At 38.7% G+C, this 26,434-nt stretch overlaps 1 protein-coding gene across 2 annotated transcripts in view; it reads right to left on the bottom strand.

The window, feature by feature from the left end:
- The window catches only part of LOC134004233 (pleckstrin homology domain-containing family A member 5-like), a 238,712-nt gene that overhangs the window by 14,745 nt on the left and 197,533 nt on the right, over positions 1-26,434 (bottom strand). The window contains exons 12-21 of one of the 2 annotated variants that reach the window (XM_062443434.1): positions 20,716-21,002; positions 19,806-20,044; positions 15,782-15,865; positions 4,898-4,966; positions 4,717-4,797; positions 4,466-4,618; positions 3,079-3,180; positions 2,174-2,282; positions 1,920-1,963; positions 72-269 (exon numbers count right to left, since the gene is read on the bottom strand). In XM_062443434.1, the coding sequence (XP_062299418.1) occupies positions 72-269; positions 1,920-1,963; positions 2,174-2,282; positions 3,079-3,180; positions 4,466-4,618; positions 4,717-4,797; positions 4,898-4,966; positions 15,782-15,865; positions 19,806-20,044; positions 20,716-21,002 (1,366 nt within the window). The remainder of the gene's footprint in view (positions 1-71; positions 270-1,919; positions 1,964-2,173; positions 2,283-3,078; positions 3,181-4,465; positions 4,619-4,716; positions 4,798-4,897; positions 4,967-15,781; positions 15,866-19,805; positions 20,045-20,715; positions 21,003-26,434) is intronic. The other variant, XM_062443435.1, reaches the window with a different exon arrangement.

Genomic DNA, 26,434 nt, shown 5'->3' with positions numbered 1-26,434 from the left:
ACAGCCAAACCAAAAGGTGTGGATGGAGGGAGCAAGATGGGAGGGGCGTGAACATTCGCAGCGGTTCTTACGCTGTGCGCTCCGTTCCTTGAGCCAGGCTTGCGGTCTTCGGGACGGTGCGTGTGGAGGGGCAGGCGGCCGCTGGTGTGTGAGTGGTAGGGGGGCACGTGAGGGGGGCGCTCTGATGAGTCGTAGTACTGGGGGAGGGGCGGGCGGGGGGGCACGCTCTCGCCCTCCTTGAGAGGACTGAGTGGCAGCAGCGTCACTGCCTGTTGACAGTTAACACAGCTGGTGTCATTGCAAAGAAACTATGGTACCAGTGGAGTGCACTGTCTGTCATGAGGTACTTGTTGTTTGTGTTCAAGAACATGTTGACTATTGGCTGCCGTACATGTAAAGTACAGAGTGACACTGTCTGAAAATGAAACCCACAAGTCAAAGAATGTTTTGGACATCATGAAAAGGATAAAAGACTTCGGACACCTTAAGACCGTGAGGGTCTAGGGTCCTTATATGTTGTCAGTGGTGGCTGGAATTAAGAGTGTGTTAAGAGTGTGTCAGTGTGAGTGGTTTCCACTACAGACTTCACCTGAACTCTAAGAAAAGCAGCTTACCATCACATAAGTTCCATATATATATTATGTGGGGACAACTGAGCACCCACAGGAAACTCTCTGACATCTGAGAAATCATGAATATAATATCATGACAAGGTTTTTTCTTTTATCTTAAGCTTAGCTTCTGTCAAATCTCCAATTTCAAGATTCATCAAGTTCATTTAGATGTGCATGGTAGGAAATTAATCAAAGCATGTAGGGTGTTGTCAAACCTACATAGAAGTTGACTCTGGAACCAATCAGTGGATGAGTTTTTAAAATTAGTTTGACCAACAAAAATGCATCACTAAAAGCCAATCAAGAACGTTCTCTCCTCTTATTGGTCAGATGTGTCTGGGGCAGGACTGAAAACAAACAAAAGAAGCTGCAAGAAGACAACGTAATTCATTGTTAGTCCAGTTTGTAACCATAAGAGAACAGGATATGGCACCACTGTTCAGCTTTGCTGCCAATTTTTTCTCAGTGGCCACTTGTGGTATTGTAGCAAAAAAAAAAAAAAAAAAAAAAAAAATCCCCTGCAGCCCAATAGGTGTTTTCCCCATAGACCACCTTTATATAACCACCTTTATCTAATTGCAAATGAGGTAAATTATAACTGTTTGTATTATAAATGTTTAATCCAATAAGGTTTTATATATGTAAAACTTTCCTTGAGCCTAGCGGAATATTTAAAAATCTGTGATATTGTTCCAGTCTGTGGGCAGAGCTGAGGTCAGATTGCATTCCCACTTCAAATGAACAACTCCAGAATTATTTATTTTTAATTATATATTTATTTTGTGACCCGACTGATTTTCCAGGGTCTCTGTTTGGTTGCTTTGGTCTGCACCTGATATTTGCTGTGAGATCAGATCATACTAAAGAGGAAAACCAACCAGACTTTCATTTAAACTTAACACAGATTTGAAAACACCCCTAGTGTGCTTTGTAAAACGGCCTGCAACGATGTAAAACATACACAATTTGTAGTTAATTGGCTAAAACTTGCAAGACATCCAGATTGTGCTCAGTTTGTCCAGTGCTTAGAAAATATACAGAGCCAAAACCATCCATGTGTTCCTGATGGATGCTGTGCTCCATGCAAACTATTTAGCAAACAAGTTGTTAGTTTAACAGCAGGTCACTCCAACATAGCCGCCTTTAGAATGCATGCACCATTACACCCACGTTCATTTTACTTCTGGCAAAATCACATACTCGTTCCATATTCAGAGATGATTTTTTAAGACACATGATAAGAGCCAGAGGCTAAACCACATTTTAATCACTGAGAGCGAGTGTAGTTTCTAGACTGTATTTTACCTCGTTCTTCTGTATGCTGGAGAGTGGTTTGGAACCAGGAAAACCTAAGAAAAGAAAAAAACATTGTCATTGTCATTTTCTATCACAAAAGAAACCCGCTGAAGCTTATGTTGCAAAGCTATCTGTCCTCATTTTTAGTCATGTGACCACATTTACATTTTACATCATAGAGGAGAGTTGCGTCAGATTTATCCTCCATCGTTTCTTTAGTGCAATAATGGCAGCAAACTCTGTGATCTGTTACAGACACTCACCGCCGTCTGTGCTCCGCTGTGGTTTGTTTTTAGTCAGAGCCTCCACCACGTCCTGGATCCTCCACAGCTCCTTCTGGATCTGGATGTGCCGCTGGCTTGGAGGTTCTGTCTGAAAATACACAAAAAGTAGGGTTGGGAAGGTTACTTTGGAAATATAATAGCTTACACATTATTAGTTACTCTATTTAAAATGTAATGAGTAATGTAACTATTTCAATGACTTCATCAAAGTAATGTAACTTGTTACATTTGATGACTTTTCTAATGTTCTAACCAATGTTTTCAGCTGTTAGGGTAAATGTTCCCATTAAGCACCAAAATCTAAACTCAGCTGTTTTTCATGGATACTGACATGATTTATAAGAGAGATCATTTCTTATAAAGAAGATTTATCTCTCATTTGAACATGTATTCATTAGTTCATGTAGATTTTGGAATATAAAATAAAGATATTTGATGAATAAAGAGGACTTAACTGGTACTGTGACTCCATTTAAACCCATGTGTGCTCCAAATAAGCCCACGTCATGATTTATTTACTAAATATAAAAAAATATTGATTTCAAAGAATAAAAAACAGCAATATATGTATTCAGTAACATGTTAAATATTAAATAATGAGGAAAAAACCCTCCTGAGCAAAATCTTATAGGTGTGACTTCAGATGTAACCTCCTTTGTACTCATCAACATTTTCATCAGTAACTGTCATTTAATGAAACATTTTTTCTCAGTAACTGTAACAGATTACACTTACATTTAGTTTGTAATCAAAAATAACGCTGTAACATCTGTATCTAGTTACTCGCCAACACTGACAAAAACACACACACACACAAGTGCTGTTAAAAACTTGAACACTGCAGTAAAGGTGTGTGTTTGTTTATGCATGGTTATGTGTCTTACCTGTGGGCTGCCCAGGGCCTCCAGCTGCTCCAGCAGGTTGGACTTGGCCAGAGTCACATCCGCCTCCAACCTGTCGTAATCCCTCCAGGAACGCTCCAACTCCTGAAACCAGGACACCAGCCAACAACAGGGTCATTGGACTGTGTGTGCGTATGCCTAAAGCTCTGCTTCCCTAAAAAAAAAAACCTTACTTCCCATTTCTTTTAGGGATATCTCTGTACCCTCTAACACTGTGAACTTCACAGCTGTACTGTATGTCCACATGGTTTAAACACACAGTAAATGTCTGTAAGAATGAAGAGAGCGTCAGTGTTCCAAAGATATATAACTATACTATGTTGATGAGTCATTTTGTGACTTACTCTTGCCATTATAATGTATAAACAGCCAAAAAAAAAACATCTAAAGAACTTTTGAAAATCTTTTGACGTTTTTTTCTTTGGGGATGAATATGTTCCCATCATGCTTTGGGTGTTGGATACACCTAAATCCTGCTTTTTTTTAATGGAATCCTTATATCTGACCTAACGTTGATGAAACCTTGTCTTGGACATAGACAATGAAAGAATAAACATTGTCTCAAATTTTATTTCCCTATAAGTAAAGAAAGGAGGGGAAATATCAGACTACACAATGGTCACTGCATCAGATTAAACAATGAGAGTCATAAATTCTTGCTGTCACTTGACGGAAAGACAAGGCAGAGAGTGCACATTAGACGTTCCATCATACAGTACCAACCTCAAATGTTTACATATGTATGGTTAAAGGGAAATTTTGTGTGGATTTCTAATCGGTGTTGATGGTGGTCAAATAGTTACAGACTCAGCTAAACAAATGAAAACGTTGTCAGACTAAGAGAGAGAAGTCAAGAAAAGCATGTTTTTTACCCAGAACTTTATATGGCGTCCAGGATGATACATTATTTGTCTTCCACTAGGTCAAAACGATCCACAGGGTAAAACGAGTAATTGTCCCACCCTGCACTCATTTTGTTTGTCAGATAAAGCTATTACCAGGTCTGTGTAGAAGCTCAGCAAAAGAGGGATCAAAGTTAGATTTATTACTGCCCCAACTATTGCGGGAAAGCTGCATTTTCCCTAAGGTCTTTGGTTTTTGTAAAAAGAGATGCTGTTGTGCTTTTCTTAGCATCAGGCACAAGATTTGTTTAAGTGAGAGGAAAAATGTGTCACTCTTATCATTTCGGGCATTTAAGACTAATTTCCTGCTCTGTGATGCTTGATTGATACAGGACCATGCATGATTTCTTATGATCTTATAACCAGAAATGAACCAAACTGCTAGTGTGAAAACTCCTGTAACAGTTTTTCATCAATAAGCTGTCCTGCAGTGATGTGTGTATGTGAAAGTGTTGAAGCGTGCTCACAGTGTTGACTCTGGACAGCTCTCTGCAGGTGCTGAGCAGGCCGTTCTGCAGCACGTCTCTCTGCTGGACGAGGCTCTGCACGGCCGCGGGGTTGGAGGCGCTCTGTTCGCTCAGCTCCTGACTGGCGGACAGCAGGGCCGTCTCCAAAGTGTGCTGCAACACAACACAAACGCACACAGTCATTTATTGTGCTACTGCAAACACACACACACACACATTAACATTAGAATGTGCACATATGACAGCTGTACCTTCTCTCTGTGAAGTTGCTGCAATTTCTCCTCCTGCATCCTCACTGTCTTGTCCTGCTCACACAGTCTGCTCAGTTTGGTCTGACACACACAAACAAACACACACACACACACACACATGATGCAGCTACAGTTTCTTGGATATTTTTTTCTCTTTTAGTGAAGCTTCTATGTGACTTACATCTATGTCAGCCTCCTCTGTGCGCTGGACGAAGGAGCTGTCTTTGTAGTCTCTGTCGTCTGGGCTTATCTGGAATAAGGAGGCATGGTTAGAAACGGACAGCAGGGGGCGACAAAACATATCTGTTAGGAAGAGCCATGAAGAGTATTACCAATTGCTATGTTTTGCAATTTGGGGAACAAGAATAACCTGAAATTGTATCAGTTTTTTTTAACCAAATGATAAAGGGTGCTCTCTGATGTGACTGAATCGCATCTCAAAATTGAATTACTTTTATGATATGAATGATGTTATTTCAAAGCCATTTTCACTCAAATGCTTCAGATTTGAGAGAGAAACTCTTCATATGCTTCCTTCTGCTCATTCCAGAGTCAGACAGTGAGGGGATGAAGGGGATGAATATTCACTAATCCTGTTTAATTTCACTTGAAGCTGTTTACCCAGGTTATGACTAGGATACTGTGGCTGTATAGTATAATGTTGAAAAATACAGAAGGAGTCATAGCCTGAGAGGATGTAAAAGTTCATCCCCAAACTCTTCTATTGATCTATCAAATGTTTCTTCAGGTCATAGGGTTAGGGCTATGATCTAAGAGGAAAATCTGCCTGGGAGACTGTATTCAGGGCAAAACGTTCCCGTTTTACAAACTGGTGTTCATTTCATTTTTGTGGAAATGAAATGGAAAAAAAGAATATATCTTTCCATATTGTGTGTCTATGAAAAGTCTTCCTGCTAATCCTGGTTGCTTTACATTAGTCATTCATTATGTGTCATGCTTTATTATTTTCTCAAATCCTATAGAGAATCCTTAGGAACGATGCCTTCTAAACTTAAGAAGTGTTCCTCATTAATCCTCAGGTTTAACAATAACTTGATTTCCGAAATGTCATCATAATTTGAAACCAAGGTTCCTTCTATTGATCAAGGGGATTAAGAAAAACCTGGATAACAAAGCTATATTTTTGATTTGGAAACCTGAGTCACCTTATAGATCTGATCAGAATTGATTCTTTCTCTGCATTTGCATAAAAATGACTCCAACTCAGAGAAACCTCCCAATGTTGCAGAATCAATTGTGTTTTTTCTCTATCCTAAAACCTACTGATCTCTCTGGTGTAAGCTGGGTGTCAGTTTCCACAACTGAGCAGAATATGTTAAATTCAGGCACAGTAAGACAAAAAAGTGCTCTAGCACAACAATCCCTGTTCAGTCAGTCCACCTTCAGTCCACAATCACTGACTAGCATCTCTCAAATTAAAAGTCTCCTAAAGTCCTAAAGACTGAATTCGAAGAATATGTTTCTGCTGTCAAAATATGTCCACTTGTGCTATGGCTACATGTCAAGAGTAGATGGTGTGTGGTTAACAGTGGCATTGAAGAGGAATGACCACACCAGGATCTAACAGTACCAATGTGACATTTGCAGGTATGTTTACATGCTGTCTGATTAGCTATCTAGCCTGCTAACCGACATTAGTGGTTACTTTTCCATGGTAAATTCTTGTTTGGCTTATTGAGCTACAAGCTGCAGGACAAGGTGTGTTCATGTTTCTAAGTTCGATAAGAAGGGGACTTCTTAGCTAATGTGGACTGTTGATCTAAGTATGGGGCTCTTGTATTGTGTTGCTATCAGGCTCAGTGTGACTGTCCGCTCTGGCTATGATAGAATGCCACATTACTGATTTATGCAAGATTGAATTGGTTGTATGGAAAGAAGGTTATATCTAATTATTGCAAAAATTAGGGTATTCCATCATTAAACCAAAATATATGAAATTGAAAAGATTCCCATTGGGTTTATGACTTTTTTCAAGTGATGTAAACATGCTATCTGATTTCTGAATCTTAGGCAATCCATTCTTAGGCATACATGAACCTCCATCAGAAAACACAACTGCAACCTAATAAGGTGTGAATGATTAGGCTCATTTCTTGATGCAATACAATTTTTCTTCACACAAAAAAAAGAGAAAGATACATTGTTGGCTCAGAAAAAAAGTGACAGATGAGCACAGAGAGAAATATTTTTAGTGCTCTGGAATAAAGTGATAAAATCCTTTGACAACTAATGGACTGAATTTTACAGAGCACATTATTATCTGTTCCCGGAAATACAATTAAGACGATAGTACAAACCCACACACAAGGAATCCAGAGACTGCATTAATGTGGGGCATTGTGCTTCAAATGGCACTTTTTTTAAGACTATTCAACTCACTGAAAGGGTCTCTAGATTTGTAGCAAGTGATGAATAAATGCATTATAGAGGCCATATTTCAGGAGTTCAAATTGTCTTATAAAGATACAGTTTCGTGTTTTTTTTTATTAGTCAACTTCACCGGACACCATTTAGATCCACTTGGTTTATAGTTACTTTTAAACTGATCTACTCAGTACATCACAGCTGGACTTGGATGCTCATGACTGACGCTTGGATTCACCCATAGTCTACAATACCTCATATGAGGACGTCCAGAATAGGGAATGCACCGTCACCAGTGACATCAATGCATACCCTTTTACCGGAATAGTTCAACATTTTGGGAAATACTAATTTACACTTTCTTTCCAAAAATGTGATGAGAAGACTGATATCAATCTCATGTTTGTGTGTTAAGTAAAGAGCTGGATTCAGGATGTGGTTATCCTAGCTTAACATAAAGACAGCAAGCTAGGTGAAACAGCTAGCCTGGCTCTGTCCAAACTTTGAAAAGACATCATATTATGTAGAAACATTAATATGTAGTTTTAGGAGGAGTAACATGTACAATTTAAACAACAATATACAACATGTTAGTGAGCTTCAGATGTGCTGGTAGCAGTATTTTGGACAGGTACCTAGCTATTTCCACCTGCTTCTAGTCGTTATGCTAAGCTAGGCCAACCATGCCCTGGCTCTTTTTTCTTCCAAAAACATCACAATATTTCTTAAACTATGACAAAATATGATGAGCATTATCCTTTTGTAGCCACAGAGTATCTGAAAAAGTGAACCATTAAGATGAGCACATCGAAACGGTCAGCATTTCCAAAGTGATACCCAATAATGAACAGTGCTGTATGAAGACAGATGGTGAGAGGGGAAATCCATGGCTATGTAGCATTACATCATAAGCCATGCTCACTTTAGATGCCAACAGCATCAAACGGAAAGCAATGAAATGAGATGTGCCCGAACCAAACATAACTTCATATACAGTACATTTCAAATATCGCTGTGATGATATCAGGGAAGTTTGCTGAAGGGAACGACCGACTGATGAACAGAATGTTTGCATCCAATGTTGTGAAATAATAGGTAGATGGTGAAAGGGGAAAATGTGGATACATAACCATTGGGCTACCAAGGCTAAGGTCTGGCTTGAATCAGAACCCATTGAGTCAACTGAAGAGTTCATTTAGGAACCAACAGAAACATCAATTTTGGGAAATAAACCCCAAAACTACAGTACCTGGAGTGTAATGTAGGTATATTTTGGAGAGAACTCTTCAGGTTATGTACACTGACGTATAATTAGAGATTAAAGTGTTGTTGGGTAAAACCTCACCACAAGAATATAGTTTGGTCCTTTCAAATTTGAATTTAATTTAGGATTACAAACATGCTACTTGATTTACGGAGACCTTTCAAAACCTCAATGGATGAAGTAAAAACTGCATGATTTTGCAGGTTTTATCCCAACAAAAGACATGTCAAAAGACTAATAGGCTGTCTCGAATGGGTCTCAAGCCAGAACTCGCCAAAGACCTTACTTGCTGGTAGAGTTGCGGCCTTGGTGCCGAGTTCTCGATCATAGTGTGAATCATGAAGATTAGAGGCTCATTCTCCTTCATCTAGCGGAGTGCCAAGGAGAAAGAGGATACAGTGGTGTAATAACTGTTTAATGGCTGATATCCTGGAGATGGAATAGAACTACCCCTCTTGATATGTTTAGGAAAACATAGAATAAACGCCACTCTGTGATGGACAGTTAATATTCTCTAACCCGAATCCTAACTCTACACTTGAAGAACATAATTTACAGCCTTCTCTGTAATGCCTGGGATCTGGTACTGGCATTTTTGCATTAGCTGATTTCTTACAAATACTTTTGATCATTGTGGTTGAGCATTTTTCAAGGCACAATAAGGGTTTTACATCGTTAAATGTATTTCCATTTCATTTCTACTTCATTAATTTCATTCCAGTGCACTATGAAGTAGAGTTCTTCACAGGTGCTATTGGTTCCTAGTAACAGAAACCTCAACCAGGGATCAGAGTTGGTCCAAGTCCAGAATAAATTGATAGCTACGCGATAAACATAAAAGGAGAGAAATGTTCACTAATCATCAGAAAGTTTCAAGCAACTCTCAAACACATTTTAATTCTGTGCTATGTGATTGTTCGAGTATATAGACATGAAATCAAATGAAAGGCTGACTGAGAGGTTTGTAACACACAGGTCAAACAATGCAGAAAACACTTTTATATTCCTTTAAACCTGACAAAGTTTTGACAGTATATGAACCCTGTTGACTGACTGAGGATACAAACTTTTTGAAGAGGAACAACTCTTTACTCTATGACAATCAAACCATTTCTTTTTTTTTTCAATTAGCAATCGAAGCTGCTTGCCACTTCCTTCTACACAGGCTAGTTTCTCCTTTAAGCACATGACCTTTCCAGAGCCGAGCAGTCGTATTCAATAATGCAGGAACCGTGGGAAAGCAAGTTCTAAACCTAGAGGCCAAAAATAAACAGCACATTTAGATGCCTGCCATGATCAGGGTATGCCTCTGTGAACTGTTGACAGGTTATGTTTTTCTTGCAATTAGCCTGGCAACCTGAGCACACTGCAATACAATGTTAATGAGATTTCAGTGGAAGCAGCTATATTATTTCTAATATAAGTGCCAGTAAGGGTTGGGGCAGAAAAACCCAGTAAAATAACTTGATCAATCGGTGGCTGCACACTAAAGTCAACAACAAATTACCTCATCTTTGTTTCCTAAAGTCAAACTACAGCCTCTATGTAAATAGAATTGTGACATTTACTTCCCAGCACTTCCCTTGATTTATTGCCTGAGCTGTTCTTTTCTTGAGTGTACAAGGCTGACATTTGCAAGCAATCAGAAAGGTTCGGTGTTGCTGCACTTTGTACATCCAAATAAGGCTCAAAGTGTTTAATACACCTTCAAGCAGTGTGCATATAGGCTGTGTAGCCAAATTAAAGCGGTATTACTGTGATAGCTATTTATCTAACCATCCTTCAAGGATTACATAGGCTGTAGTTAATCTGCTACAGTATAATACTTTACTTTTGCTCGGTAATATTGTCAAAAACATAGCCAAGGTTTTTAGATTTTATTTCATCCCTTTTCATGCAGCCATTACTTTTAGTTTATTACATTTCAACCTGAAGAACATGGAAGCTTGCTGAATAGGTAATCCATTATAATATGTTATTGTTACATGATAACTAAACTGAAAGAAGTGATTCACTTTCAACTTTCATTTGTGTTCTATCGTAAAGGTCTAAAAAAAAACCTACTCTGAAGGTAATCACATTAAAGTCTATTTAATGCAAGAATATTAAATTCATATTTTATAGATTATTTATAATGTCGGCCATTTGTCGGTTGTATTTTGCATTCCAACAAACTAGTCCATGTCTTCACACATTAACTTCATTACCCACATAACTTGGTAAATAAGAGTGAAGATCTTGTTCATTGTGATTCACATCCTTTAAGTCTCTGTTGATTTTTAATGTGAAACTGAACTCAAGTGAAGCCTTTAGCTACTTGCATGTTGGATAGTCTGAACATGCATGGAATACATTGGAAATGGTCAACAGCAATGTAGTAAACCATTCACAAACACCCGTATTGTCTTTATTCAATAAAGAAAAAAAAATTAGCAGGCCTTCCCAAAGCATTCTAGTGCTCAGACTAGAGAAAAGCTGAAGAAATGTTTTACAATAGCTTCCAAGTATACATGGAAACCTGTGACATGATTTGTGAAAATGTCTCTGGCCCTGACCTTTATTCAAACTGTCTATTGCATTCAAAAACATGTGGAGACAACTAAGATGTTACAGTCCAGGTGTATTTCACCAGTGGACCTTCAGTTAGTGATCACTACCAAGTGACACTAAACCATGAGTATTCTTAAAGATATAGTTTGGTATTTGGTAGGTACTTTGAATTAATATTCAGAGTGACCCAGGTAGGCTCTCTGATGTTTGTAAAAGCATGTAGCAGTTTCTATCAATTTTTAAAAGACTTTCATAAGCAGATATAAAATCCATTTGTAGTAATGTCATAGGTGGAAGCAGTCCTATTTCCGATATATTGCTGTGGCTGTATATTGGATCGTTGATTATGCCTTTTTTGTTTATCCTACTTGAAAAAATTTGAACTTGCTGATTAGTAAGATCGGCAGCAATCTCTGTGGAAATTCAACCTTGTCTTTTAGTCTTTTGGGAGTAGCTGCTTCCTTCATTTCATAGACATCCAGTAATACATACAATAATTGAATTATAGATCAAAAATCCAAAGAAACTCTTAATACTATAGAAGCTGTGTCATTGATTAGCTTAGATAAAACACTGTTTTGTTAAGTTGCAAGCTAAGTGTGCTGTGTTAAGGCCCACGAGTAGTTCAAGCTAACCATTGGAACCACTTTGCACTGGTGGCAAAGCAAACATCAATGTCTAGTGTGTTCAGATTAGAGAATCATGAGTAAACAGGCAAAGAGGTAACAAAGAGAAACAAAGACATTCAAACAGAATGCTCCCAGTGAGTAAAAACTGAGGTTCAAATGCAAGTTCTAAAAGCATCACATGTGTTTGGTTATATTCAAATATCTTGGATAGCAGAAGCAGCTCAGAACAGAGAGGAGCAAGCTCAGAAGTCCTCACCTGGCTGTCTAGGTAAATAAGGTTCCTCTGCAGGTGATGGGACAGAACATCAGTCTGTAGTAGCCGCAGAGGAAGGAGGAGAAAAAAGCAGGAAAAGTGAGGTTGTGTTTCATAGATTGACAGAAGCAGACAGGAGAGGGGAGAGAAAGGAAACGTTTTAGCAGGAAGGAAGAGATAATAGAAAGAGAAAGCAGAGATAGTGTCTAGGGCTGGGTACCGTTTAAAAAAATGACGATACCAGTACCAGTCCAAGTACCCTTAAAGTGATACTGATACCAACTGAGTACTTCATTCGATACCCATTACACATTTTGTGCACTTGCTTTTATCCAGTGTAATAGGCGTGTAGTTCACCGTGACTTCACCACCAAGGATCGATTGCAGGTATCGTTTGATGGGAGACGTTTCAACACTACTTGGTATCAATTGATCTCGGTTGATACCTTAAAGATAACGAGTACCGATACCCAGCCCTAATAGTGTCTATTGAAAAATTACTCTAAATGTATCTATCTATATATATTTTTTTCCAAAGAGAATAAACTTGAGGAACATGTTTAAGTTATCTGACTTTACGGGTCATAATAAGGATCTTTCTGTAACCAGTCATACTGTAGTGGCCATGCACAGATATTGTAGAAAGAAAGAATTTTAAAATGGTTGGCACTGATCACCGTCAAGACATAGTATGACATATTATCATAAAAACAATAGCAGTCATGCACTACTGTTGAGTAGGTGCAGAGTGATATGTTCATAACGCTGCAGTACATGGCATTTTCTGTAGATATTTACAGCCAAGAAAATCATAGTACTGATGTGGATATGATGTCAAAAAAAAGGTAGAGGGGTTCACTGTTCATTCTACAGAGCTGCAAATGTCTAGTAACTTTACTGTAATGCAGCAAAAAACAACAACAACTACATTACCATACTGCCATATTCAAAATGCAATATGAAGCAATATCTAGTCCCACATCATAATATAATTTTAACTTCAAAATGTGACTCCTCATGCATATTGTTATCCTTTAGATGTGACAACATGCTGCACAATTTGTAACAAATTTGACATGGTGCACACTTACTCTACATGCATTTTAAAAATAACTTTCAGAGTCTTTTCCCAAAAAAACCAACTAATAATCTGAAGAACCAGGTGTTTATATACACAAGAATTAATGCAGATAAAAAAGGAGCACACTGAGTGGTTTAAACCAATGCTTGTGATGCAGCAAAACACAACAAATGCAACACTGTTTGATGCATCTGCTCTGATGCATCCATGCTCTCCAAAAGCCTTAAGCTGACATGCTCGGACAGGAGTAGTGCCCCCATGCAAACACACACACACGTACACATGTATGAATATGCATCAATACACCATTTCAAAAACATCCAAAATGATGCACCTGACAGCCCAAACAATGCCACAACAATAGTCCCAAAATGAAATTGCATTTGGTGTGTTCAAATAGGCAAATGACAGGTTGGCTGTGAATATTTCCCAATATATAATCATTGGGATGGAGATGTCAGACATGTCCTACCTCCATGAAAGATGGCATCAACAGCTCATCATGCATGTTAAGTTTTTCACCTGTCAGGAAGATGGGTTAAGATTACTGTCTGTTGCTTACAAAACCTTACAGAACACACCGCATTCAATTTCATTTGGAATAAACTCCCAGATGTACACAAGGAAACCTCCCCTTGCAGACACACACCAGCACAGAGATTATGGGATTTTCACTACTTGGTTGGTAAAGCACAAATTCGTGCATGCACACACACACACGTGGTATACACCCAGTGCTGACCTTAGGGTTGGGCCCCTCCATGCCCAGGGCCATTAGCTGAGCTACTGTGTGCTCCCGCAGGCTGTTGAGCTCCGCCTGCTGCCGGCGGAGCTTGATCAGCAGCAGTGTCAGCTCCTCGGGCTGCACAGAGCAACACAGAGGAGAAAAGAAGTGCTACCACACTGACAATATCAACAACACCCATCGACTGATTTAAATAAAACATGATGCAGTGACTGAAGACTCCTGAACTAACATACAGGTCTCTAAGCATTGATTAATAGTCTAATAAAGTTTATTATAACCCTATAATTGCAAGATAATTCATTTAAACCAGCACTGGATGACCTTTTATTCTCCATCTGGATGCAAAGTTATATTATACGCAGATGACTATCTTGTTTATGTTACAGGTACAGACATTTCAGCTAACAGCGAAACATTTAATCTTTTTACATTTAAGACAGTATCAACAGAAACCTTTTCATTCAGGTTGGTTTATGAGTTCTTCCATCTGTTACAGAATTGAAAAGATACAACTTTACAATTTTATTTGGAAGGCCTAAGAGAAGGATTTGGGCTTGCAATCCTATTTAAGAGATGTGAAGTCTGCATTTGCTATTCATGGCAACTCAAGCATTTTACTTTGGTCACTAGGGGGCAGAAAAACACAGCCATGACATATTAATGTTTTATGAAGTTGTTAAGGTTAAGATGTTAGCAAATAGTTGTCTATTATTACATCCAGCAGACAGAGAACAACATTAACATTCATTTGGAGGCATGTGTCCCACCTAATGAATAAATGTGAAATGGTTCACTGACAATGAACCAACAGAGAATTATGAAGCACAACGGTGCTTTTCAGCCTTTTGAATCTCATAGTTTAGTTTTTTACAGTTTCCTCATTTGATGAAGACCATAGCAGAGTAAAAAGGAGTATGAATATTGGATTAACACTCCCCTGCTGAACAGAAACATGACTCCAAATGCATCTTAATGTTACTCTGTGTCTGCTGGATGTGTAAACTAGACAAGTGCTAACACATTCAACATATCAATCTTTTAAAATGATAATATATCAATGTTGTGTGCACAGATTGTTCTGTTGCACCCAAAAGCTATTATTGCTGCTTTATGGTAACATATTTCATTTACCTCCATACAAACTGGACAAAAAACTGAAGGTCTCATAAGTACTGCTGTAATGTTGGTGTCCAATCCCCACACTCAGGCCACTCACCCATAAAGCTTCTGTTACAATCTTTCAAAACTGAAAAGGTTCCTTTATTTGACCTGTGACTAAGTGAGCTAGGAAATATCCTGAAAACTCAATATAGTCTGTCAACCACAGAGGAAACATTTTGGCAACCTGTCATTGACCTTGCTACTGGGTTCTTTCTGTGAGCTGCTTGATTTACTACACGTCAGCAATCAGAGTCAAAATATCTTGTTACTAACAACTAATGGCCGTTATTATTGTCAGTTTAAACAAGAACTGCTAGATGAGGGGAAAAAAGAGCAATTGAGTGATTTCCATTATGGATTTATGGATGGGCTGGTGCACACAAACGCACTCCTGCAGATACTCATCAAACATACAGATAGGTCTCACTCACACACACATCCACACACACTCAGCATATCATCACTTATGACACAGTGAAATAAAGGGATGCAGCCACTGTGACAAAACAGTGCACTGCAAAAAAGCCATGTGGAAAATTACTGGACAAATGTTTCTAATAGAACTGCGTGGCACTCGACTGCGGTCAAGCAATCACGACATTTTCCCCAGCTTGCTTCAAACAGAAATATCAGACCTCACTCTTGATTGGCGCCGCTTCAATTTTCAAGCAAAGACAATTTCACTTATGCTGTCACATTGTGTGTGCGCGCAGCCTATCATTAAGAGACAATGGCATTGTCAATAATTACATTGGTCCTGGCTAAGACGTGTGGAAAAACACAGCAATAAGAGGCTGCTGAGGACAAAACATCACTGAAATTGACACGTGTTGTTTCTCAATGAGCGCTAGTGTTGGACAGCAGAGACTACTTATTATAATGTGTTTTTTATATTCTATTCACTGTTTGTAAGGGTTTACTGACAGCAGGTGGACAGGTTTCACCTCGTCGTATGGAGTGTGTGGGAGTAGAGGACGTGCACTTAAACACTCACCGTCTTGCCTTGCAGCGACTGTGGGGTGATGGTCTGAGGGGGGACGCCGGCTGCGATGGATCGGCGGTCAGGCGGGTAGCCGTACTGTCGGAGAGGGGAAGAGATTGGACTTAATCTGACGAAAGAAAGTCTCAGTTTAAGTGCTCATTGACTGTTGACCACTGTCTACAGCAGGGATGTCCTAACTATTCAATAAAGGTTCATATGGCTGCAGGTTTTCATTCCAACCAAGCAGGAGCACACCGACTTCAGACAGTTGATTAGTTGAATCGTGTACTCTTGATTGGTTGGTGCAAAAACCTGAAGGCCCTTTATGGAATAGTTTGGACATACCTGGTCTACAGCGCGTCATGCCAGTGTCAGTGATTCATTGGTTGAGGAACATTTGATTATAAACTTCTATACTTTACAGTTCTGAATTGTTTTGTTATTTATTTATCAAATGTACTTTATAACTTTAACTTTATAAGCTCCCTGAACTTCTTTTTTTCATTTTTTGGACCTTGACTGACTGTTCTGTCTTAATTTTTAACCTGTGTTTTTATCCCTTAATTCTAGTATTGTTTTACAAGGTATTAAGGATTTGGTATTTTTCTATTGTTGTTTACATTCTTGTATTGTTATAGTGTGTATTTGTATTCTGTATTAGATACAGTAATAGGACTGCTAATATCCTTGCACTGTCACTTTTTGTACTACCACCATGGTACACATTCTATCCTACCATAGCGTCCTACTACACCACTTCCACCATGTATACTTCCTTTGTCTTATCTATATCATCTGCCATTAGGTTTTTAAATAAGCTGTAGGCGAGCTTGTTGGGAACGATACACCGGTGAAACTGTGATGACTGTGTATTTATTTGTATTTATTTATATTGTTATGTAAGATTGATTGTGTTGTTGTCACCAAATTGCTCTTCGGGGTTATTAAAGATTTTCAAATCAAATCAAATCAACTCAAAATCAAATCTATCCATCTGTATATCTATCCATCTATTAGGAACACCCCATTTATATGAATTATATCAATGTATATAAGAGAAATAGTTCTTGAATTATTATTTGATAACCAATGTTGATGACGGATTAATGTTATGAGCAAATCTTTTGAGTTCTATCTATATAATAAATACCAAATATTTACCGTGTCCAGCTTATCAAAAGTAAAGATTGGCTTTTTTTTGTGCTTTATATTACTGTACTGTAAAATGAAAACAACAGACTGTTGGTCAGGCAAAACAAGATATTAAAAAAAAAAATAGGGAAGTTCTGATGGGAATTCTTCACAAATTCCTGGCATTTTATAGACAAAGTAGTAAACAGTTTCCGCTCGACTTACAAACACCTTTCAGTACAATGCAATACAACTGGCTTTTCACTTGTCATAGTAGGAAAAGCACAGGTGTTACTATTAAAATGAATTGAAAAGTGTTCCTAATATTTTGCCCCCTCATGTGTGTTAATGGGGTAGTCAAAATATTAGGAATACTTTTCAATCTAATGCACTCCACTACACCACCCACTATGACCTTAATAATACATCTAAAGTAGAATGATCACAGAAACTGTATAATTGACTATTAGGAAAAATCACTTGGAAAAAAAACTAAACTAAATAATAATAAAAGCATGCCAGAGGGAAAAATGACAGGGAGTAATGTTAAGTATACCTCTAGTTAATTACTAATGGAAGCAGAAGCGTTTGTAATGCTTTTAACTGGATGCATTCATTCACACGGAAACACATTAAAGAAGAACATTATTCAAATGACATGGTAACATAAGCAACATTCACTCGTGACTTCATCCTGCTATCTGTTTGCCAGCATTAGTTTTCTTTGTTAGCAAACACAGAACAAAGATTTGTTTTAATTAATTTAAATGTAATTAAAATCAGCCATTACAGTGGTCTAAAGGAATGTATTGCATTGATGCAGAACATTGTTAAAAGTATAAAGAGACAAAAGTAAAATACATTTTATGAAATTCTGTTCTTAAATAGTGAATATTCTTAAAACATATTTGGATTTAATCAAATTATAACCAAACTACTTCAGAGTTCAGGGTCTGAATAGAGGCCTATAGTCTATAACTTGATGGCATTATAATGTTTCTGCAGTATCTACAAAATTACACTATTTTCCACAATGGCTCTTTATTTTGTGTACAGTTTAAATCAGGTTCTCCTCTTATCTGTCTATTTGATTAAAATGTCTTTCTTACATTTCAAAAATTCGCTTCTCACTTACTACACTAACCAAAGAGTGTCTGTTTTCTTAGCTCTTACAGATTCAACATTATTACAACTCACTTTGCTTCATTATTTCCTAATCTTAAGGTGTTCTCAGTGTCTTCCTCCTCTGTCTGGGTGTGAATACAGAGCAGGGCGCGTGTATCATGAGAGTATAACGTGAGCCGTCTACTGTGTCTGAGTCAGAGTACAAAGTTGATCAGAGGTGTCACATTGGCTGACAGCCTGGAGATGGGGATTGGACCTGGGATTTGCACTTGTGACAGAAGGATTGGACTCATCCACTGACTACAAACTCAACTTTGCACCATCTCTCTCTGAAGAGTCTCATGGGGAAATCAAAAAGGAACATCTGTGGACTGTGAATTTGAGTAGGAGAGAGCTGCATTTTGTCTAATTTCCCGTCTCCGGTTGGGAAAGAAATAAATGAAGGCACAGCAAAGAGACATTTCCAGTTATTTTCCTTCTGCATTCAGCTCTGTGTCAGGATGAACTAACACTAAAAGAGACTCTTGTTTTTCTATCAAACCCTGAATCAGACTTTATTATGAGGAAGACTTTTGGGTTTCTGCATGCTGTCACTGAATCCAGCTCTGATTGGTCAGAAAATGGAACCATCCAGAAACCCAGTCTTATTCCCTTATTATTTCTATATATATTTAACCAGTAGTCTATGCTGATGATGAAACACTTCAATTGAAAGGTAATTTGTTAGTTGATACTTATGAATAATGAATGCTCTCCTACAGCTGTATCATGTATTCGTGTGTTAAACTACTGATCATTTAGGTAAAAAAAGGAGCCACATTGAGCTATTAAATGAACAGCTGCAGGAGGCAGGTCTATGCCAAGTTGCTAGTCATGACACGGCAAAGTGCAGATCAAAAGCTTACGGAAAAAATTATTTACAGGTATTAGTATCTGTTCCTTCTAACAAGGTATTTTGCTTCATATTGTTCCTTTGGGCATATTCATATAGCACATTCTCACTGTGTGGTTTGTTGCGACATCTTGGCGTGGACTTCCACGATGTTTCAAAGAGAACCAAATGTGGCAAAAGCACTCACTTTATAAATGATCTCAGGTTATTTGGCACTTCTCTTGCCTATTTAATTTTATGCTTTTATCTAGCTTAATTAGATTTTTTCAATCTTCTTTATTTCTAATCTATTGCATTGTCTGTGTTTTTTACGATGCATATGACAATAAACTTCTTGAATCTTAATCTTGAAAGGTTATAATTTATGTCACGTTGTACTTAGATGCATCTATTCACTGCTGACCACTGCTTGAACTGAAAGATTCGCAAAAAAATAGTACTTGTGTTTCTGATCTTCCAGAACCCTACAATCACAAATTGACATTTCGTCTGGCAAAATATCCGCATGCAGATGTAAGATTCAGCATGGATTTTTTTATAACAGCACTACCGGGAGTTCCAGAGTGGTGAATTACTGTGCCGCCCAATGAAGGTTTGTGGGCTTTTATGCCTGACATTTCTGAATGACAGATGTTGCCTTTTGTCAATTTCAGTGCTCCATACTGGACTAGCATCCATCTAGATCTTAAGATTGTCCACCTTGTCTTTTCAAACTTGTTTTTAGCTGGAACCTTAGACAGTATTTTACCTCATTAACAGTATTAATAATTATTTATTTACTGTTGAATTTGTGAAGTGCATTATATTGCATCTTTTATATGAAATAGCCATTTAATGAAATTATAAAGTATCATTATTGTGCAGGTCAAACTCCAGATCTTCTCTTACCTTGGCGAGGTGTGTCCTGTGCCGGCGGTCGAGCGTCACGTCCCCCCTGAAGACGGGTGATGACACCTCGGATTGGGGGGTGCTGGGGTTGTGAGCAGCCTGCTGGCGGGGAGGGGAGAAGGTGCTGTAGAGAGCCAGAGAGCCGTGAGACGGTGAGGTGGGGATGGAGTGCGCCACAGCGTGTTCTGAGATGTTGCCCATGGTCTTTGTGCTGGGTAGGGTGCCATAATGACCCGCAGCTGAAATCACAAGAACAGAAGTAGAGAACATCACAGAGGAGTCAAAAACTTTCCTTACCTTCAACATTTTCTATGACGGCCACGAAATAAAAGTTGCAACCATGATTGAACCACTTCAGAATTTGTTTAAGACCTGCCCAAATTAATCATTCCAAGGAGGAAAACCACCAAGATTCCAACCTTCCTGGACTAAACAACGCAGGTTTAAAGATGCCCTTATCGTTTCAATCAAGGGCTGGACTAACCTGCTATGGAACCCCAGGGCAAAAATGAGCTGTGGGCCACCACTGGTATATTGAAATCAGATTTTGACACAGGGTGTTGAGACTGGGTAAAAAGACATTTTAGGGACCCTTACCAACAACCTGTGGCCTTCAGGTTGTTGCTCACTTTGCCAAACCGGTTGGTCAGATTGGCTTGTACTTGGGATAGTGTCAAACACATAAAGTAGTAGACACTGTTTGCAGTTCAAGTTGTCCTGTCATTGGTTTTACAGATGTCTTTTTTTATAATGAGTCTTTTGTATGCTACAAGGTATATTTCAGTTGCTGTTTTCATGTTGCTTACTAGAACAGATTAGCCACATCATGTCAGAGTATTAGCAGGTTAGATATTTAGCATAATGAGCTATATCATAGGCTAGTGGGGTGAATTCTTTGTGGTATCTGTACCTGTTGGCGGAGCCAGACTTTGCCTGGAGAAGGCCTGCCTCTGTTGCCACTCATACAGCTGCCACATGGTGTCGTCCCTCATCGACCTCCTCTTATCCGCTGTGGTGACGGTGGTGGTGGAGGCGGGACGGAGGGCCCGGTCGTACACAGAGCCTGCCACACTACTGATGCTGTCGGGTCTCACCATGCTGTTGCGCGGTAGCGTTCGGTAGCCCTCTGGGTAGCGGGGAACAATCTGGGGACGGTGGCTCGGCATGTTCCTGGGTAAGGTCTGGTAGGACGTGACACTGGGAGGGAAGATAGACAGACTAATGAGTACTTGCTAATCCCCACAGATCAAGGCTCTTTTCTCTTCACCCCTATTAAAGGGAGGTTTGAGCTTAGTTTGTCAGGTTTAGATCTGTATCTGGATCCTGTGTTCACTCTTCAGGGAGAAACAAAAAGGTTATTCAGGGGGAGAGAGCGAGTTCATAGCTGTCTGCAGACGTGGAAAACAGAAAACATGAGTTGCCCTTGACTTTGAAGTGTTGGATGTTGGAATTTCTTGCAAATGCACCAGAATAGAGCTTAAGGTCAGGTACAGAATTGTAATTCCACAAGGAATCCACATCAGCTCAAGGAAATGTTGAAGATTTTGGCCCAGAACAAATCTACATGCAACTATCAGGAAGTTTCCCTCTCCTGCTCAGCAAGGAAGCACTTCAAGGTGAATTTCTTATTAGTAGTGGAGTCGAGCTACAAAGGTCAGTATGAACAGTAACCAGTTCTTTTTCAATGTACATGTGGCATGTGAGCGATATATTAAGATAGACTGACTCTATGAGGTAACCCCTCTCCTTCATTCAGAGTGGAGAGGTGCTCCAAAAAATATGCCATTGAATCACTAAATTAAATGGAACAGAGCCGGGAAGAACCTCTGTTAATCTCTCCGTTGTCTGTTTTTATTGTCCCTTGTTGCTATGTGCAGAGTTAAATCATGGGCTTGAATTGCTCACCAGTCAATTCACTTCACAGAGTTGTGTTAGAAAAACAGAGAGCACTCAACAGGGAGAACGTTCAAGGGCAAAGAGAACAAACCACAAGAGTTACATTTAGTAATCAAAATTGTAAAAAGCAACAAATAACAAAAATAATTCAGTGATGTCTGGATGTTAGAATCCAGTAAGACAGAACTGCTACAAATAAAAGACTAAGTAACAGACTTTTTTTCTTCTGTTCTACAGAAAAACAGAGGGAAGAATAAACAGAACTTTCCAGAAGCTAATAAATGTGAAAATATCTAATAAATGAATGGTGTTGCCTTGGGAGTTGATTTAAAAGGACCAGTGTGTAGGACTTAGTGACATCTAGTGGCAAGATTGCAACCAATCGTATACCCCTCGTCTTCCAAGGGTGTAGCTGAATTTACTGTGACCGTAAAACTGGTGAAAACGTGAAAGGCCCTCTCTTGAGCCAGTGTTTGGTTTGTCCTTTCTGGGCTACTGTAGAAAACATGGCAGACTCCGTGGAAGAGGACCCACTCCCGATGTAGAAAAGGGGTTCATTATGAGGTAACAAAAACAGGATGAATCTTATGTGATTATACATTCATTAAAGCAAACTTATGAATATGATATTCCATTTCCGCCAAGACCTAGATTCCCCTAAGTCCTTTAAGCTTCACTCATTCACAAATAACACCCACTCAGACATTTATACAATGAGGAAGACTGGATAAGAACTAGGATCAAAGGCATACACATTCTACTCATAACAGCTGGACTCACTGTTACCCTGCAGCCAGTGAATCAATACCTTTAATCAGAGTGTACTGAATAGGAACCAGTGTAATTATCTGCAGGCATGTGCTGTGACATGTCTGGTACACTCAACTCAGTTTAATTATCAAACTTGAACCTATATTACCAGAACTCTGCTTCCCTTTGACCCGGGTACGTGAAGTAATGAAAAAGCTCGTTTCCACTGCAGCCATTAACACATAATCATAAAACTGGAATGTTGCTTTGACCTTAGGAGTCCACGGTGAGATATATTATAGTTGCTGTCACTCTGACTGCCTATCACCATTTTTCACCTGGATGGGTAGAACATCACAGTGTGGGTTCGTTTCATTTAACCTTTGTAATCAGCAGACAGAGGAAGAGAAGCTAATGCTCTGCTCTAAAGCACCACTACAGTGAATTAGCAGGACTGAAGGACTACACTATAATGTGTATTTTTATCCCATTTAACACACAATACATACTTCATCATCACTGCATGCCACTCTCCACCTTCCAGGCAGCCACTTGGTCTCACTAGGCTATGAAAACACGACCTGAACATTCATTTTTGCAAATAATGCTAGCCTGTTAATCAAGACTGAATTGTCCTTTAATCTCACCTTATTCATTCTTCCTGACATTGTGCTCCTATAAGATTGTAGAGGTTGTTAAGATGTGGGGATGTCCTTCATGCAATTTGTGTGACTTTCCAAAAACCATCAATCTCAAAGTAATAACTAAACACATTTTCAATGTGTACTGAGTAATACTTGACTCAAAAAGACATTTAATTAATTTTCATATTGTGGTAACAATATTTAAAAGGGCACTGGCAAAATATCTAGCTTTAGCTAACAAAGCATATGCTTCCCTCTGTTATTGATGTTGGTGGAGCTTAGGGTCATTTTATGGGCTCCTGTTTCTACTGTTAAACTCAGTCTTAAGACACATTTTTAAACACTTGCCTTTTGGTCTAACAACCAGCTTCTTTGTTTCCATAATACAGCTCTGTTGTGCAATGACCTGATTTTTTTAAACTTTACTTTCACTTGTTTTACCTTTTGGATGATTTATTTGTAGATTCCTTTAATATCATCTTTTAATTGTATGCTTGTATTTTTCTTTTGTAGACTTGTAAATGTCTTTAATGCCATCTATGAAAAGCACTGCTCCTAGCTTGACAAGTGATATACAAATTGTTGTCATGATGATGATGATGATGATGATTATTATTATTATTATTTTGGGAATTGCATTTAAAAGTTGATCTAAGGCTAATATGAGAATTAAGCAGTCTGAATTCAAGTGAATATCTGCTACATTTATTATCTTTATAGCATCAAATTCCCTCTTTGTGTTTCCTTGGACAGCGTTGAAACTTCATATTAGCTTCAGATCAATTTTTGCACAGGTGGAGGACTGTGGATTTTGTCCCCCATCACTTCCATTGTAAGTGTATTATGAAGGGATCTAATGATTACAGAAAGAAAAAGATGTTTCAGTGTTCAATCGGGCACCTGACTGTTGTTTTAAGACTGACTTGAAAAACTGTGAACCGTTCCTTTAACAACAGCTACTCCTTTCAAAGACTGAAGCTCCTGACTCACAACTACTAGGCTGATCAGATTCAAATGTATGATATGAATCACAATGTTTATGGAAGAATCTTAAAGTGATGTGAGGTGGATCAGCGGATCATTTCTGTTCTCCAATTTCAGGCCTTTAAAGGTGACATCCACACTTACAAATACATCCTTCCTTTGCTTTTAGACAGTTCATTGATATTTTTTAAACTTTTCAATTCCGCTTCATATGCTAAAAACAAGATTTTTCTTGCTGATACCAAAACAATAGAACCGATTTTGTATGCTCTCCAAGTTTGTTGGAACATTTGGCAAAGAAGAACATCAAAGTTAGCAAGATTATGAATTTATTTCAATGAATTATTAATTACTAATTTGGAAGAAAAAGGCTTTAAACTCCACAGACTATTACACTCAAAAATCTGTCAGTGAAGCAGTTTTGACTACTGGGGGAATACAGACTTGATTTTTGCCTTTTGGAGCCCTGGTCATATTAAAAACAGTGACAGCTAGCTTAAAATTGGAAAAAGGTAATGGAATGTACACTGGCTCCAATCCATTAACATATGCACTGGGTGTTGGAAATGTATTGAAAAAATGCTGTAGTAGCAGGATGTTTAAAAGTTTCTCTAAAACATTTGTTATACTGTCATGCTCTATAAAGACACAACTTTTTAAAGATGATTTTGCATTTATTTGACAGAAAAAAGTAAAGTTCCCCAACTGAAATCATACTGGCAGTGTTGCAATTATACCATATATACTATACCATATAGACCAATAGGCCACTGGGGTCCCCGTATATGTACATTTTAAACCCTCTGCTTTGTCTTTTGGCAATATTGAAATACTGCAAATTCTAAAACATTTAACCAAGTGGCAAATAATCCAGGCCTTTATTTAGAACAGGCTTCTATTAGAGACAGGCCCTTACTTCTGATTCTCCCAATTAATACAAACCCAGCACTCTCTCTGTGTGCACCTGTGGTCTTAATAGATTAATTATATTGTAAATTATCCAGAACTAATTCTATCACTACACCATCATTCATGTTCTACTCTTCTACACTCGGCTGAGTTTCTCATTTTAACAGAACTCCTGTTTATATTTGCTGAGTATTTCAACCACATCTGCTTTACCCTTCATGGAGCATCAGTGTAACTCTTCCTGCACAGATGTTTTTCACATTAAAGTTTTTTCCAGCAGCTCCATGGGTATAATGCAACTAACGGTTATTTACATTCATCTGTCAGTTATTCCTAGGATTAGTTTTTCAATTAATCATTTTGTCTATATTATATCAGAAAATAGTGAAAGATGTCCCTCGCTGTTTCCCAGAGTCTGCTTATTTCATCTGACCAATAATCCAAAACCTGGTGACATTTAGTCAAACGCATAACAGCAGAAATGTCTTTGATAGGAGAAGCTTTAAATGATTCATTGATTATTAACCCTCCTGTCGTCCTCCCGGGTCAAATTGACCCCATCTCTTTTGACTATTCCTTCTTTCCTTCCTCCCTCTTTCTTAAATTTTTCCTTCATTCTTCCCCTCCTTCCCTCTTTCTTTGCTCCCTCCTTCCATACTTCTTTCCTCACTTCCTTCCTTCCTTCCTTCCCTCATTTCCTTCCTTCTCTCCTTCCTTCCCTCATTTCCTTCCTTCCTTCCTTCATTCCTTCCTTCCTCTTCCTTCCTTCCTCCTTTCTTCCCTCCCTCCCTCCTTATTCCTTTCCTTCCTTCCTTTTTCCCTCCCTTCTTACTCCTTCTTTCCTTCCTTCCTTCCTCCTTTCCTCCCTCCCTCCCTCCCTCCTTACTCATTTCCTTCCTTCCTTCCTTCCTTCTTTCCTCCCTTCCTCATCTCTTCCTCCTTTCCTTCCTTGACCTGAGGACAACAGGAGGGTTGAGTAAATTGTCAGTAGCTTAAACATACCGGTTTTACATGACGTTAAATATAAATGTGCTTTTCAGAGAATTCACTGTTTAAACTGTGCTTATTAAAGTTTGATAGGATCATCAAAAGGAATAAATCAGAAAAATGAATACACACGTTAGATTTGTGAGTATATGACTAGGAATGCAACCACACACCAGCAATGCTGCACACGCCTTCACTGAATAGTCACTTCATCTGATTCTGCTCACTTTATATAATATAGCTGTTAGCCTAAACAGAACTCCATGTTAACAACAATAACAATCAGTCCTTCATCTGAGTTTCTTTATTTCCCTCCTTTACGCCGAGCGCCGATAAAGATGACAAATGTGTCTCGGCATCGCTCGGCTCGCTCTGCTCTCATTACGGCCTCATTTCTATGACTTATTCATGGTAGCAGAAGGAGAGAGGGGGGGAAGAGCTGCGAGCGAACCCGGCGCG

Source organism: Scomber scombrus, chromosome 22 (assembly GCF_963691925.1).
Source record: "Scomber scombrus chromosome 22, fScoSco1.1, whole genome shotgun sequence".
NCBI classification, from domain to species: domain Eukaryota; kingdom Metazoa; phylum Chordata; class Actinopteri; order Scombriformes; family Scombridae; genus Scomber; species Scomber scombrus.
The sequence above is the reverse complement of the archived record's forward strand: the minus strand, read 5'-3'. Positions and strand labels throughout refer to the sequence as shown.